Source organism: Balaenoptera physalus, assembly GCF_965194825.1.
Source record: "Balaenoptera physalus genome assembly, chromosome: 18".
Taxonomy (NCBI): Eukaryota; Metazoa; Chordata; class Mammalia; order Artiodactyla; family Balaenopteridae; genus Balaenoptera; species Balaenoptera physalus.
In genome coordinates, this window is record NC_138899.1 from 56940453 (window position 1) to 56956458 (window position 16006).

General features: G+C 37.1%; 1 protein-coding gene across 4 annotated transcripts in view; it reads right to left on the reverse strand.

The window, feature by feature from the left end:
• The window catches only part of VWA8 (von Willebrand factor A domain containing 8), a 356490-nt gene that overhangs the window by 300967 nt on the left and 39517 nt on the right, over positions 1–16006 (reverse strand). For 3 of the 4 annotated variants that reach the window (XM_082435351.1, XM_082435349.1, XM_082435352.1), the window contains exons 3-4: positions 8012–8142; positions 4107–4217 (exon numbers count right to left, since the gene is read on the reverse strand). In XM_082435351.1, the coding sequence (XP_082291477.1) occupies positions 4107–4217; positions 8012–8142 (242 nt within the window). The remainder of the gene's footprint in view (positions 1–4106; positions 4218–8011; positions 8143–16006) is intronic. The other variant, XM_082435350.1, reaches the window with a different exon arrangement.

Genomic DNA, 16006 nt, shown 5'->3' on the forward strand with positions numbered 1-16006 from the left:
AACAACATGGGAAGGTAGATAAAATGGGAATATTAAATATATAATGTCACATCTATTTGATGAAATACTGTACAGACACTAAAAGTCATATTTTTGAGGAATATCTAATATCACAGGAAAATGCTCCTAAAAAAATATCAGGTTTTTAAAAAAGCAGAATGTAAAACTTTATATGCATAGTATACCATTTTTGTAAAAATTACTATACTTGATTAAATAGATATGAATATAGGCATCATAGAAAGAAATACAGAAAATATTCACACTGTTGGTCTTGAAGGGGAAGATAAATAATTTTTATATTCTTCCCTATGCTCTTTATCACTTGCTCTATTATACTATCCTTCTTTACTATGTTTATTTTGTTTCCCCCACTAAAACATAAGCTCTATGATGGGAGGAATTTGTTTCTTCTGTTCACTGTACCTAGACACACAGCAGTCATTTCAATAAATATTTGTTAATTAATAAATACTATATGTGTATACACACACATATATATCTATAAAATGAGCATTTATGACTTTATTCATCAGAAGAAATAAACATTATTTTGAAAGAAAATATAAATTCCCTACTACAGAATTATTAACCTAATTTTGATCTTCAAGAGAAGCAATTGAGTTCAACCTCTCATTTTATCATCAATTATCCAAAATCCTGCATGAAAAAAAGCAGTCTATGGCCATGACCCCCAACTCAGATTTGGGAGTTTTGTCAAGGTTTCCAGCTGAAATGTCAATTAGAAATTACCTGGACATCAGTCATATGTGCATACAATGTCAACCACACTGAAAACCCCAAACTTTTTCTCCTTAGCACCCACTAGATGGCCACAGGTATTTCTCATCTAGGTTGGCCCACCTACGTTAGGAAACCTCACCTGATGGTTATGTGGATACTGCCTTTCCCTTGATCCCAGACATCAAAGTCAATGGTTAAGAATATTAAATAAAAGAAATTTCTAAATAAAATAAAGATCTTTCACTCTAACAAACATGAGTAGCTGGTAATCAATTGGTAAATTCAAATATTTAGAATTCAGATGGTAATTATTCATTCTGATGACTCAAAATGGATGTCAAAAGGACAGAGATATTTTCCATTGGAAAGCCCCCTGGTCCCATCCAGAGCCTATTTATTCTTAATTTACTTAAAATTTTAACAAGGTTGATTAACCAAAGGAGAAACCTGTCATAAAATATAAGTGTCAGTTACATTCCAAACAGTTTTTAGGCGCCAGAGATAAGCAAAATAGTTACATTCTAGTGGGGAAGACAGACAATCAACATGAAAACAAAGAAATAATTAGGTAAATTCAGAGAGTGATAGGTGCTCTGAAGATTACATTATGTATATGACAGCAGGGTTCATGTGGAAAGGGCATGGGCGTGATCAGTGATTATAGGATGTTATGAGAATTTATAAGCTGAATGACGAGGAGGCAGGAATATACAGATCCGGGAGAAGGTCATTCCAAGCAGAGGAAATATCAGGTACAAAGGCACTGAGGCTGGAAAGCACTTGGTCTATTTTTAAAAGAACAAGAAGGTCACTGTAGCTGGAGTCTAGAAAGCAAGGGAAAGAAGAAAGGAGATGAGGTTGAAGAGTGTGGTGGCCTTGTTAAGGGGTCTGGATTTTATTCTGGGTGTGATGGGATTGCATGGCTTTAAGCAAGGAGCTGATAGGATCCGATTATGAGCAAACAGTAAGGAATGTTAACTGCCAAATAAGAGAGAAGAAAAAAAAAAAATCAGATACAATCTCATAAACAGCCTGAAGCAACTTAGAGAAAGGACTAACATGCCTATATCTCCATCACAGGCTCTGAAGGTGTCAGTGCATTACAGCATCCTAAAGAGCTGATGTTTATCATAATAAGTAGGATTCACCAAGAAAACAAAGTATAAAATACTACCATACATTTACATAGCACTTTAAATATTTTATAAATGGTAAAATAGATATCATCTGAAACTATGCTTTTTAGAATGGCAAGGAGAATATAATATCAGAGTTTCATCTAAGTAGTTTATATTATGCTTCAAGAAATAAATCTTTAGCTAATCAATAAACTTAGTTACCTAAAATAACTCCATTTCTGAGATTTCTGAATAGGCAAAGTTTTAAGCTGTCTTTAAAATAATAAACATACAAAAATCCCTTTCTCTTCCTTACTATTTGCATTGCAACAATCATGTAGGTATAAAATCCACTCAAAAAATATGTTTTTAAATCCATGCTCTACCAGACAAAACCAGTTCTTTCACTGTCACTTAAATATATTCCTATCCCCTCTCCTCTACACAGGCTGTGGTCTCATTTTCTAATCTCTCTCCTCAGTCCCTCACTATCTCAACTCAAATCCCATCTCCTTCATTTCATCCTCACTGGGTCCAGAAAAGAAGCAAGCATTGTAAAAGTACATTTTTTTCCCATTTATAATTAGAAATAAAGTGAACATTTGGCATTATGTGAATAAAATGGATTTCTTTAAATACACTCATGTGCTTCATCCACAAAGCACTACTTTTTTAATTGCTGCAAGTCTGAACTTCTCAGATTTTCCCACCATATGATGCTAAGTTTGCTCACCACTGTTTAAGGTAGTTATTGTCAAATCACTTTAAGTACATTTTTCCTTTTGTAATTAATTAGCAATCTACGTGACAATGTGAATATTCTGGTCTCCAAAAATTCTTTCACTCAGTGTTTCTTACAATTTCGCTCTTTTAATTATAAGTAATAGTGTGCACTCCTGGGAAAGCTTCAAATTTAAACAACTATGAATGTTCTTTCCTTGCCTCACCCCAAATGCCCAGTCATACCTCTACAGAGGTCAGCTCTGTTTACTGAATCTTGTGTTTCCTTCTGGAAATTTTCAATGTACACACAAACATTTACACATTTCTTCTTTTTTTCTAAATCACAAATGGGACCATATTATATATTCTGTCTTGCAACTTCATTTATTTTTCAGTTCATATATCCTGGACTTCTTTCCTATCACCTCATATAGATTCATCTCATTTTTTTAAATGGTGACAGAGAATTCTAGTTACCATTATTTATTTAATTAGTCTCCTAAATGTACATCATTATAATTTTCACTTACAGTTTTATATGATATCAAACAATGCTACAATAAACATCCTTGTATATATAACTTCACACACTTTGTGTGAATAACATTGGAAAGAAAAATTGCTAGAAATATTACTGCTGGATACAAATATGTTTAATTTCTTTTCTTTTGATAGATAGTCACCAAATTTTCTTTCAAAATTGCATCAATCTACGCTCCCATTAACAGCAATGCTGATTCCTCATCCCTTCTTCCTCATCAACAATGGACATTAGCAAATTCTTTAATCTCTACCAATCTGATACGTGAAAGAAAAACAGCAGCTCACTAGTGTTTTAATTTTTATTTTTATAAACAAGAAGATCAAGCATCTTGTCACGAATTTACTGAATATTTGAAATCTTTTGTCTATGAAATGTTTAAAGCCTCTGTCCTTTTTTCTATTAGGTATTCCTAACAAAGAACAATATTTAATATTTTAAGCAATATATTTAAAGAAATGTACAACAAGCTTCATTATAATTTTCAAAAAATATTATTTTAATTGGTAACCTACACCTATGTACTCTCTCCAAAAAGTTGCAGTTCCTGGAAGTATATATCTAATTTCAGTATGTTTAATAAAGCTTTATAAACTTGACCTTTATATTGCGAATACTTTAATAAATGTGCTAGAGAATTTCCTATATTAAAATCGCCTTAATTCTTTTTTTAAAAAAACAAATTTCTATAGGCAATTAATAGGAAGCAACTGAAAATTAAGAAATCAGCATATTGATCTTTAGCTAACATTTTAGAACCACTAATTTCAACTATGGCTTCTTATTTAGTACTAAACTAAGAAGGCATTTCCTTCTTAGTTTAGAACAGGAAAACCAAAAAACTAAATTAAATCTGTCTTGAGAGAGCACAGTACATCCATCTTTCACTATTACATGAGCTACTCTTTTTCTACTTCAAAAATCAATTTCTTAAAGACCAGGAGTAAACAATCATGTGTTGGAGTGTGGTAAGCACTTGCCTGATCGATGTAAAAAGCCGTGCCTGCGCGGATCTCTCGACGCTGTTTGAGATCAGTTTCAGTGGTGTCTCTTGATAAGGCGATGTATTCAACCTCCCGTTTGGTCAACTCCTGAAGAGCAGAGCGTGTAATTGTCCCAAAATAAAAATCAAGTTCCCAACATATGCTTTGGAGCCAGTTATCTGACAATGTCACTCTACAGAAGAGCATTTTAAATGTAATTCTAGATTAAAGCCTTTTGAGCCTCAGCTTTAAGAAAAATGCAATAAATTCAGCATTAACCAAAATATGTATATATCTCTCCTCAGAGCTCTACTTTTACTGTGTGTAATAATTTATGACTTAATTACTTACTACTTAAGCAATAATAATCAAAATTAGATCTTATAAATCTTAATGTCTCCTGTAGAGTTCTTTTCAAATATCAAGAGTAATAATTTGGCTATTACTTGATTTTCAGACAAACGATAGTCATCTCTGTAAGTAGTGTTCATCTTTTTTTAAAAGGGTGATTTAAATTAATTTACTACATGAACCAATGTTTACCAACTATATATTGATACAATATGTTAGGTATTTAACAAGTGTGAAAATAAGGTAAATATCATTAGTCAGGAGAGACACATACATAACTATTCAGGAAGGAAAAGAAGAAGTAAGATGAGAAGGAGAAGGGGGGTAAAGGGGTTATTATTTCACACACAAAAAATCATTTGATTTGAAGGAGAAACCATCCAGAATCCATTTCTTTTAGAATAATTAATCTATCCCTAAATTAATTTTGCCATATATGTAGCAACTATGTACAAAAAGTTTTTAACATTATCCTTGGTTTTACAACGTTGAATTAAAAGCAATGACATGCTCCAATCCAATAAGGCATACAGTATGTTTTTACTAAACAGGAAGAACAAATTAATTTACTGAACGAGTATTAAGAAAAAAGTTGAATGAGCATGCCATTAATGGTGAAAGGGGATATTTCCACACAATGGGATTTTTTTTCTCCACCTTGCCTCGATGTGATGCTGATAAAAATATATTATTATTGTCATTTAGTTTTTTAAAATGTGCTGTTTCCCATGCACCCATAAATTTCAGTATATGTGGAAAGAAGGGAAAAGTTTTAAATAGAGAAAACATACACCATAGTGGTGAAGATGTGGTGATACCAAATGATGTTTCTCTAAATAAGAATGAATTGCGGGCTTCCCTGGTGGCGCAGTGGTTGCGAATCTGCCTGCTAATGCAGGGGACACGGGTTCGAGCCCTGGTCTGGGAAGATCCCACATGCTGTGGAGCTACTGGGCCCGTGAGCCGCAATTACTGAGCCTGCGCGTCTGGAGCCTGTGCTCCGCAACAAGAGAGGCCGCGATAGTGAGAGGCCCACGCACTGCGATGAAGAGTGGCCCCCGCTTGCCGCAACTGGAGAAAGCCCTCGCACAGAAACGAAGACCCAACACAGCCAAAGATAAATAAATAAATAATAATTAAAATTAAAAACAAAAAACAAAAAGAATGAATTGCCCATGAGAGCACAATTTTGGAGTTAAGTAGCAGGTTTTCTTTTAGCAGATACCTCCTTCTGACTTCTGGAACACATCACAGTGCCTTCCTGTCTTGTTTTGTTTTGTTTTGCTTAATTTATTTATTTATTTATTTATTTTTGGCTGTGTTGGGTCTTCGTTTCTGTGTGAGGGCTTTCTCTAGTTGCGGCGAGCAGGGGCCACTCTTCATCGCGGTGCGCGGGCCTCTCACTGTCGCGGCCTCTCTTGCTGCGGAGCACAGGCTCCAGACGCGCAGGCTCAGTAGTTGTGGCTCACGGGCCCAGTTGCTCCGCGGCATGTGGGATCTTCCCAGACCAGGGCTCGAACCCGTGTGCCCTGCATTGGCAGGCAGACTCTCAACCACTGCGCCACCAGGGAAGCCCTGACTTCTTAATTATAGAATTTTCTTTTTTTTTTTAGGTAAGAAGTGGATTTATTTAGAGAGAAACACACTCCACAGACAGAGTGTGGGCCATCTCAGAAGGTGAGAAAGACCTCCTGTCTTGTTTAATTGATTGTCTGAATACCATCTCCCAAATGAAAAACCCTGTCATTCACATTGGTTGACAAAGTGGTGTATGCCTCTTACTGTTAAATTGTACCACGGTAGCACCCTGAACTGCCACACTGAGGATGTTATCCTCAGTCTTGAGTTTCCTGGGACCCTTCACCAGGCAAGACAAGCACCAAGGTCTCCTCAGCTGCTGCTTCACAGAAGTGGTACCAGCAAGCTCACAGACAGCACCAGGAGCAGCAGATGGGCGAGGCGGCAGAGGTCTGTTGAGTTTTTTTGAACTATCTACAAAACTCATTTTATATGAGTGAAATATGAAATAAACACAACTATCAAATTATTTCTATTTAATTTCTCATTGGTTCAACAGGCTTGCCCCCCAAATTTCTGCCTTTAAAGATGTCATCTACTCTGGCTATTACTATGCATAGAATCCTATATCTAATGACAGCAGTACCCATTGCAGAGTTTGGAAGGCAGCTTAGGCTATTAAGTTTTCTTACATGTATTTCCACATCCTAAAGACGCCTCAGCTCTAATTCACAATTTAAAGTTTGGTGGTTGTTGTTTTTTTAAGATACAAGCTTTATACTTATAAACTTGAGGTGCATTTTTGAGCCAACAAGACTCCCATAATCTCCTAACCTGGCTCATTCCACATTTCTAACAAGCTTCAAAGTCTTGCCAGAAACAAAATCAAAGTGAGATATTGTGGCCTTTGAAATAAGCCAGGTAGTGAGTGCACATCTTAAAACTAAAGAGGTTCTAGACCTGGGATTTTCGGGGGCTGACTCTGCATTCTTAGACAAGACACTTTTGCCTTGTATATTAATAAAGTGAGGATAATACTACAATGGCACATTGTACCTCACAAACTGGTTCTAGGAACAAATAAAAGGTATGAAATTTATGAGCTAGAGGGAGTTAGTTTCTGATATGTCCATTCTATTTTTATCATTCCTGCCCTACATGATTTTGAAAGTACCAAGAAGTATATTTCAATAGCTTAGAAATCAATTATTTAATATCAAGTTACAAAAGGAAACTTTAAGTAAGCTTTTTCTCTTCTTCCTAAAAAGTATCTTTGGAACAGACCAACTTCATCTGATAGTGTTCTTCCTTGAATCATTAGAGCAATGCCTATTAATGCTGACAAAGTAGTAGAAAAAAAGTCCTGTAAATTTTTTTAAATTTGTGTCAAGATTTGAATATTTCAACTCACTTCACAACCGTACTCAGAGAACTACAAACATTTAAGAGGATAACATGTCAGAAAGGGGAAGCAATGTGAGATCTGAAGTCTAGCTCCATCATTTACTCGCTGGACAAAGCTTGAGTGAGTTATTTAATTTCTCTGAACTTATTTTCTCATCTATTTAAGAAAAAAAAAAAACGAGTGCAAGTTAACACATAAGAGAGATTCTGCAATCCTTAGGCTCCCTTTAAAGACCACATAACATCAAAAAGTCAGAATTATTTGGCTTTTCAAAATGTGGACCGAAGATAAAAGAATTTTTCCTGAGTAGTATAAAACTACACTTTGTTTTGTAATCTCAGTGTTGTTGATTCTATCTGCTACTCATTGCCTGAATTTAGATAGATCTCTTTCCTACTGGAAGTGGAGGGTTTTCTACTTACAACAACATTTGCTAAAGCTATGAAAGGCAAATGTACATTTACTTCCCAAGTAAATTATTCCAAATGCTTTATAAAGAAATCACCCTTCAACATCAACATTTTTAAAGCAATGACTAATCCTGATATTTTTGTAAATTCTTAATTTATTTACAAAATAGCTTATCAAAGTTAAGACCCTTAGGAATCCACAAGAATTCATTGCTTACCAGGTACTGCATAGCAATAGAGCGTCGAAGAGGCCCAGGAGGTCCTATTAGAAAGACATCTTGCCCCAAAAGATCCTTCTGCATTATCCATCTTAGATGTTGAATTACTGATTGAGCCAGAGAGTCTGAAACTTTAAGGTGGAAAAAAGGTAAAACGAAATGCAAATCAGAATACTACATATAAGTCTTCAAGCAACCAATGCAGACAGTACATTAAGCTAAAAAATATATATATAGTATATATACATACACATATATACACACATGCACACACATGCATATATACATATACACATATATACATTCATACATACATCTGGTGAATTTTCACACTGTTTTACAATAAAACCATTATGATTTAATGTTATAACAGAACAAAGTTTATTACATCACAAAGACTCACATAATCCCATACTTAAAAGCTTATTAAGAAACGGAAAAAAAAAAAAAAAAGAAACGGGAATTCTCTGGTGGTCCAGTGGTTAAAACTTGGGCTTTCACTGCTGTGGACCCAGGTTTGATCCCTGGACGGGGAACTAAGATCCCACAAGCCACATGGTGTGGCCAGAAAAAAAAAAAAAAAAGCTTATAAGAATGCTTGAACAATGTGTCACCAAAGGAATGAAAGTGATTTTCAAGGGTGATATGAGCAGCTAGTACCATTACTTTGTCACAATTTTAAAGCCCACCTCTTTTGTTCTAAAAAGGGGATATGACCAAATCATCCCAGACAATTAATGATTATCACAGTTTTGAAAAATTTTTTAAAGCTATAACTTAAGTTGGCACTGGGTTGTGAGATCTCTCAAACTTCACAGGAAGTCTGATGTAGACTTAAATGACTTCTTTAGAATTTAAGTCTATTGTACACCAACTCTTTTGGGAATAGAAGACTACTCCGTATAATGCCCTTCTAAGTCTATTTTTTTTTTTGCCACGTGGCATGCGGGATCTTAGTTCCCCGACCAGGGATCGAACCCCGTGGCCCCTGCATTGGGAGTGTGGGGTCTTAACCACTGGACCACCAGGGAAGTCCCTAACTCTACTATTAAATCACCCATCAATCCACTCATCTTCTCCCTAAACATTTTTTTAAATGTTTGTATTAATACAATTAATTTGTGTTTGCTCACTTATAAGTCACCCAGTGACCTAGCAAGTGCCTTCCTAGGTATACAAGAAAAACTCTTGCCCTTATACATCGAGACATATAGAATACTCACAGCAGTGTGGCTCAAAATAAAACTGGAGACAGGAGATGGATAAAAAGCACACAGTGGAATATTATGTAACAACAACAACAAAAAACAGAATGAACTACCATTACTTCCAACAATATGTTTAACTCTTAAATGAGAAAAAAATTTGTCACAAAATAAATCATACATTAATGATTAATATCACTATTTTGATAAAGCTCAATAAACTAGCAAATTGAATTCTTTACAAATACATACATATGTGATAAAACAGTGCTTGAAAAAGCAAAAGAATGATAAATTCAGGATACTTGGACATGGAATCAGAGAGATTCTCATGGATAAATTCAACGGTATTCGCAACATTCTACTTCTTAAATTGGGTGTGGGTACAGTGTTTCTTTTACTATTATGTTGCATTTTATACATAAACACATACAATACTGATATTATGTATATGTATATATATGTATGTGTGTAAATGTATATAAAAAGCATAAAGTCTTCTGTATGTGTTGAATAACCCATACTTGTTAAACTTTGTTTAATCATCCAGGAAGGTCATGAAAGAATTCAAAGATCAAACTAAGAACGCTTGCCTAGGACTAAAGCTGTGTTTCCCCCAGCCCCCTCCACCAACAGCATAATCTTGTTAGGGTGGTTCCCCCTACCCTCCCTGAAAAAAAGTTAACATTGAATCATTGGAAAAAATAAAGATAAATTTCTGATTTTCTTAATCATGGTGGGAAGATCAAGGACAAGGTTTTGGGCAGACTGATTGGTGTGTCACATCACTGAGGTCACATTAAACCATTTTATAATTTCCCCAAAGCAATGCTTCTATGTCTGAAAATCAGGAGACTCATCACCCTCTCCTGTCCTCTATGAAGCCTCTACACCATGCATGGGGGCAAAAACTCGTTCTTGGAGGGGGACTTGAGAATAATTCTTAGTTATTACAATGGTCTGTTGCCCACTAAAGGGATGCTGTGCATCAACAGATATACAATATATCTGTGCATTGAAATTCCATGGAATTGGGGAGAGACAATTGGGGGAAAATGTTCTTAGGAATGCAATAATGAAAAACAGAATAAAAAACATTGCCCCAAGACCTATACCTCTGAGAATCTCTCAAGGAGCTCCACAACGTTAGGAAGCAATTCACCTGTACCTCATTCTTAACTATCAGATGTCCACTTAACTATTTTTCTTTCCTGCTCCAGGCTTAAATCTTTGTCATATATGGTCTACTCTTTCTTATTTCAAGATAAGTCCATCTTCTTGCTGTTTAAGGATGAAACAAAATAAGAGTTAAGAAGCTCTAATTTCTCTATCAGTAAAATTACACAAAGCTCCCTGTGCTGCAGATCTACCACCTCTTCTTACTTTGATATCAAATATATAATTAAAAACGTAAACACTTTGGGTTTTTTTACATTTTCACAAATCTCAGTTTACTTTGGCCACAGGTCTTCTCTACACTATTCTTAAAGTTTTACGTTGCTTCTTTGTATTCACCTTTGGCAATGTGCCTGACCTTTCATTACCTGGACTTGACTATTTAAAATATGAAATTTCCAAAGTTCTATCAGGTAAAGCCAAGTTGGTCTCTTCAGCTTCCTCCCACCTTTTATTATTTATAACTATTTGTAACTATTCATAATGACAGAGTCTCAGTATAGTTCCATTCCATTTTGAATGCCTTGACCCTGGAACTCATATTTCTTTTCAAGATTTTTTTTTTAAATCGAAGGCAGGATTTCCTAATCAAATGTGAGGTCTTCCCCTCCCAAGTTGTCAGTGTTAGCAAAGTGCTGACATTTAGGAATAATTTATCTTTTTCTTAGCAAACTGAAGAAGAATCAAAATTAGAATAAAAGAGCAGTTTGTACACCAGTGTACTTTCTTAAGTGGGAGAGAAAGGCATGGAGATGGAGTTATTTAAAGCCTGATCCTGGGAATTGTGTAGAACTTTGAGTATGTTCATGGGAGTGTCTTCCATTCAGCATGGTCCTCACGTGCTGAGAACCACTGGCCCTAAGGCATATCTGACAATTCCCAGCAGTCCCTTCCTTTGCTCTTACCACTCAACAATGGTTCTCAACCAGTGGCAGTACTGCCACTACTCCATGCCTGCCAGAGGCATCCGGAAATGCCTGCCTCTACATTTCAATTCTACATGAGTTTCTTAATATAGATAAGCAGCTTCTGAACCCTGTGGCTTGCCTTGTAGTCTACGCTATACCCTCACCAAGACCTCTTCTTTTCCCTTCTTTTGTCTTCCCTTAATAACTCATAATGATAGTCACAATTTATTGCCTTCCTGTCATGTGCTGGGTAAAAATACGAATGATTTTTCATACTCTCATTTAGATCTCACAACAACCCTAGAAGGTAGCAGACTACCGCATATAAGGATACAGACTCAACCCAAACTGTTTAAATGCCAACTGTTTTAGTATAGCTGTTTACTGTGCAACCTTAATCAGTTATTTAAATTCTCTGTGCTCAGTTTCTCCATCTGTATAATGGATATGATAAATGAACTTACTCATAAGGTGGTTATGAGGATTAAATTAGGCACTTAGAACAGTGTCCAATAGTAGTATAAGCATTTGTTAAATATTCATTATCCCCGTTTTGTGAATAAAAAAAATCAAAGTTCTTATGGTGGCATCATTTGTCCACAGTTGATAAGTTCATAAACCAAGACTGAGACCTAAACTGAGTCCAAAGCTTGCACTCCAGCCAACATGTCCTACTGCTCCTCTAAAATCTTTTTAACAGGCTCTATCTTCAGGTCCAAGACTTTCCCTACAAGTATGAACCACACAGGGCTCCATCAAATTTAGTGGACTTGCTTTTATGGACACTAATTCTATTTCTTGGGCTTTGGTGATACCAATGATACCTACTTTTATCAAAATTTCAAATTCATTTTGTTGTTTACATTATGTTATCAGAGAACTCACTTCTCAAAAAAAATCCCGTTTTCACCTATTCATATTTTAGTATAGCGTATTTTGTCAAAGAAAACGTTTAATTTGTCAGGAAGTCGCATTAAACTACTGAGAGAAAGCATTAGGTACTACTGTGTGGTGTCTGTGGTATATTTTACATTAATGCTTGAAACTTCTGACCTCAAGAAAACATGAGTCATACTTAAAAGTGTTCCAGAAATAGAAACAAGATGTTAGACTGTACATTACAAACATCTGCAAAACAAACTGGCAAACTGCCGTGCATAACCTAATATAAACACAGCCCAGTGCACGAGAGAAATTCCCGACCTCAATGTTTCCAGGCACAAGATGCTATCTTTTTTTTTTTTTATATGGAGTATAATTGCTTTCAGTGTTGTGTTTCTGCTGTACAATAAAGTGAATCTGCTATATGTATACCTATATCCCCTCCCTCTTGGACCTCCCTCCCATCCCCCCCATCCCACCCATCTAAGTTGTCACAGAGCACCGAGCTGAGCTTCCTGTGCTTTATAATAGCATGTTCCCACTAGCTATCTATCTTATGCATGGTAGTGTATATATGTCAATCCTAATCTCCCAGTTTGTCCCACCCTCCCCTTCCTCTGCTGTGTCCACATGTCCATCCTCTATGTCTACGTCTCTATTCCTGCCCTGCAAATAGGTTCATCTGTACCATTTTTCTAGATTCCACATATATGCATTAATATACGATATTTGTTTTTCTCTTTCTGGCTTACTTCACTCTATATGACAGACTCTAGGTCCAACCACATCTCTACAAAACACCCAATTTCATTCCTTTTTATGGCTGAGTAATATTCCATTGTATATATGTACCACATCATCTTTACCCATTCATCTGTTGTTGGACACTCAGGTTGTTTCCATGTCCTGGCTATTGTAAATAGTGCTGCAATGAACATTGGGGTACACGTGTCCTTTTGAACTATGGTTTTCTCAGGGTATATGCCCAATTGTGGGATTGCAGGGTCATATGGTAGTTCTATTTTTAGTTTTTTAAGGAACCTCCATACAGTTCTCCACAGTGGCTGTGTCAATTTACATTCCCACCAACAGTGCAAGAGGGTCCCCTTTTCTCCACACCCTCTCCAGTATTAATTGTTTATAGATTTTTTGATGATGGCCATTCTGACCGGTGTGAGGTGATACCTCATTGTGGTTTTGATGCTACCTTTCAAGAGTCCATGTAATGATAAACCGATGTCAGAGTAATACCAGAGAGCTTGATCCTATATTCTAGGATTTCCTACTCTTTGTAAAAATAAAACATCTGGTTCAAGTTAGACTAAATTCCTTATTCAATTCCTAGCCAATACTTGCTTCAAAAAAATAGGTACTATATTTTTGGCCAAGCATATTCAAGGGCTTTACAATAATTATATTAAAGGAACATAAATTATAGTGTTCTCCCTCCACAGACTCAAATTTGTCTTATATGTAAAGATTAAAATTTCAGAAAATTATGCAGAGCTCAAATTCAGTTTTAATAAATCCTTCAAAATGAGTGACGGGGGTGCAGAGTCAAGATGGTGTACTATGAGGAGGTGGAATTTGCGTCTCCTCACAACTAGGGCAACTACCGGCACTGGTGGGGGACCACGGACACCTAAGGGGACAGGAGGAAGCCCCCAGCAACCGGGTAGGACATGGGGTGTGGGAGGAGTAAAGGGGGAGAAGTGGAGGCTGGACAGGACTGGCGTCCCTGAGGGGCAGCTGGGGGAAGGGAAGGGATCCGACGCCCGAAGGGGGAAATTGGGGAAATCACTGGGAGGGCAGAGGATCAAAAGGGAGCGTGGCCAGGTTTCCTCTGCCCACGTAGACCCCCAGGAACCTGCTGAGATCCCAGGCCTGATCCTCTGCCCAGCTAGGCCCCCTCCAGCCACGTGGGTTCTGAGGGAGTGGGAGGGAGGGAAGGGGGAGGAAAAGTAAAGTCTGGACCTCTGGGACCAGCACCCCTGAAGGGTGGCTAGGGAAGGGGAGAAGTTCCTACACCCAGCTGGACTCACCCACGGTTACGGGTCCAGCGGCAATGGGGGAGACCCTCGGGGAGAAAGTGGGGGAAAGAGCCTCCCTCCTGCCGTGCAGAGCACAAGCCCCGCCCCTACACACAGCCCCCAGGGCCCCACCTCTACACTTGGAGACCCCCTCTGAGACCCCCTCCAAGGCGCTGGGTCTAAGCCCCACCCACACACACTCACCCAGGGCCTTACCTCCAAACTCCGGAACTCCACACTCCACAGGTGCTCCATTCAACTTGCTGCCTCTCCCATTCCCCGCAGGTCCTAAGCTGAGGACCCACCCCACGTGAGAACATCACCCCACCTAGGCCCCGTCCAGTCCCTGCCCTATGCTCAAAAGGCACCCCCCCACCAGCCTAGGTCCCACCCCACCTTAAACCCCGTCCCTCCCTAAGTTCCACCCCTGCCTAAACTCTGCCCCCATAGCAAGACTTTTTTTTTTTTCTTTTTTCCTCTTTCAGATTTGGTTTCTGTTTTACCTTGTTGATTCATTGTTGTTGATTCTTTTATATTTTTATTTTTCCTAATAAATCTTTTATTTTTCTAATTTTTTTTTATTCTTTATACTTTGTTATTGTTCTCTCCTTTTGGCTTACTACCCCCATCCATTTTTTTTTTCTCATTTTTCTGTTGTGGTTTTATTTTACCTTTTTGCAGTTGTTTCAATTATATTTTATTTTTCCTAATATATTTTTTATCTTTCTAATTTTATTTAGTTTTTTATTCTTTGATATTGTACTGCTCCATTTTTTCTTTCTTTGTTTCTCTTTTTTTTTTAATTTATTTTTTTAACCATGCCACAAAGCTTGCAGGATCTTGGTTCCCTGCCAGAGGTCGGGTCCAAGCTACTGTGGTGGGAGCTCTGAGTCCAAACTGCTGGACTAACAGAGAACCTCAGACCCCAGGGTATATTAATTGGAGTGAGGGCTCCCAGAGGTCCCCATCTCAGCACCAAGACCCGGCTCTATCCAACTGCCTGCAAACTGCACTGCTGGACCTCTCCGGCCAAACAAACAGTAGGACAGGGATACAGCACAACCCATCAAAAAAGAAAAAAAAAAAAAGAAATGACAAAAAAAAATGTTAAAAACCTACAAGACCAAATAAATGAAGACAAAATAGGCAATCTACCTGAAAAAGAATTCAGAGTAATGAAAGTAAAAATGATCCAAAATCTATGAAACAGAATGGAGAAAATACAAGAAACATTTAAAAAGGATCTAGAAAACTAAAAAGCAAACAAACAGTGATGAACAACACAATTACTGAAATTAAAAATACTCTAGAAGGAATCAATAGCAGAATAACTGAGTCAAAAGAATGGATAAGTGAGCTGTAAGATACAATGGTGAAAATAACCTCCAGAGAGCAGAATAAAGAAAAAAGAATGAGAAGAATTGAGGACAGTCTCAGAGACATCTGGGACAACATTAAATGCAAAAACATGTGAATTACAGGGGTCCCAGAAGAAGAAGAGAAAAAGAAAGGATCTGAGAAAATATTTGAAGAGATTATACTCCTAAACTTCCCTAACAAGGGAAAGGAAATAGTCAATCAAGTCCAAAAGCACAGAGAGTACCATACAGGATAAAACCAAAGAGAAACATGCCAAGACACATATTAATCAAACTATCAAAAATTAAATACAAAAAAGAAACATTAAAAGCAGCAAGGGATAAGCACCAAATAACATACATGGGAATCCCCATAAGGTTAACAGCTGATTTTTCAGCAGAAACACTGCAAGCCAGAAGGGAGTGGCAGGACATA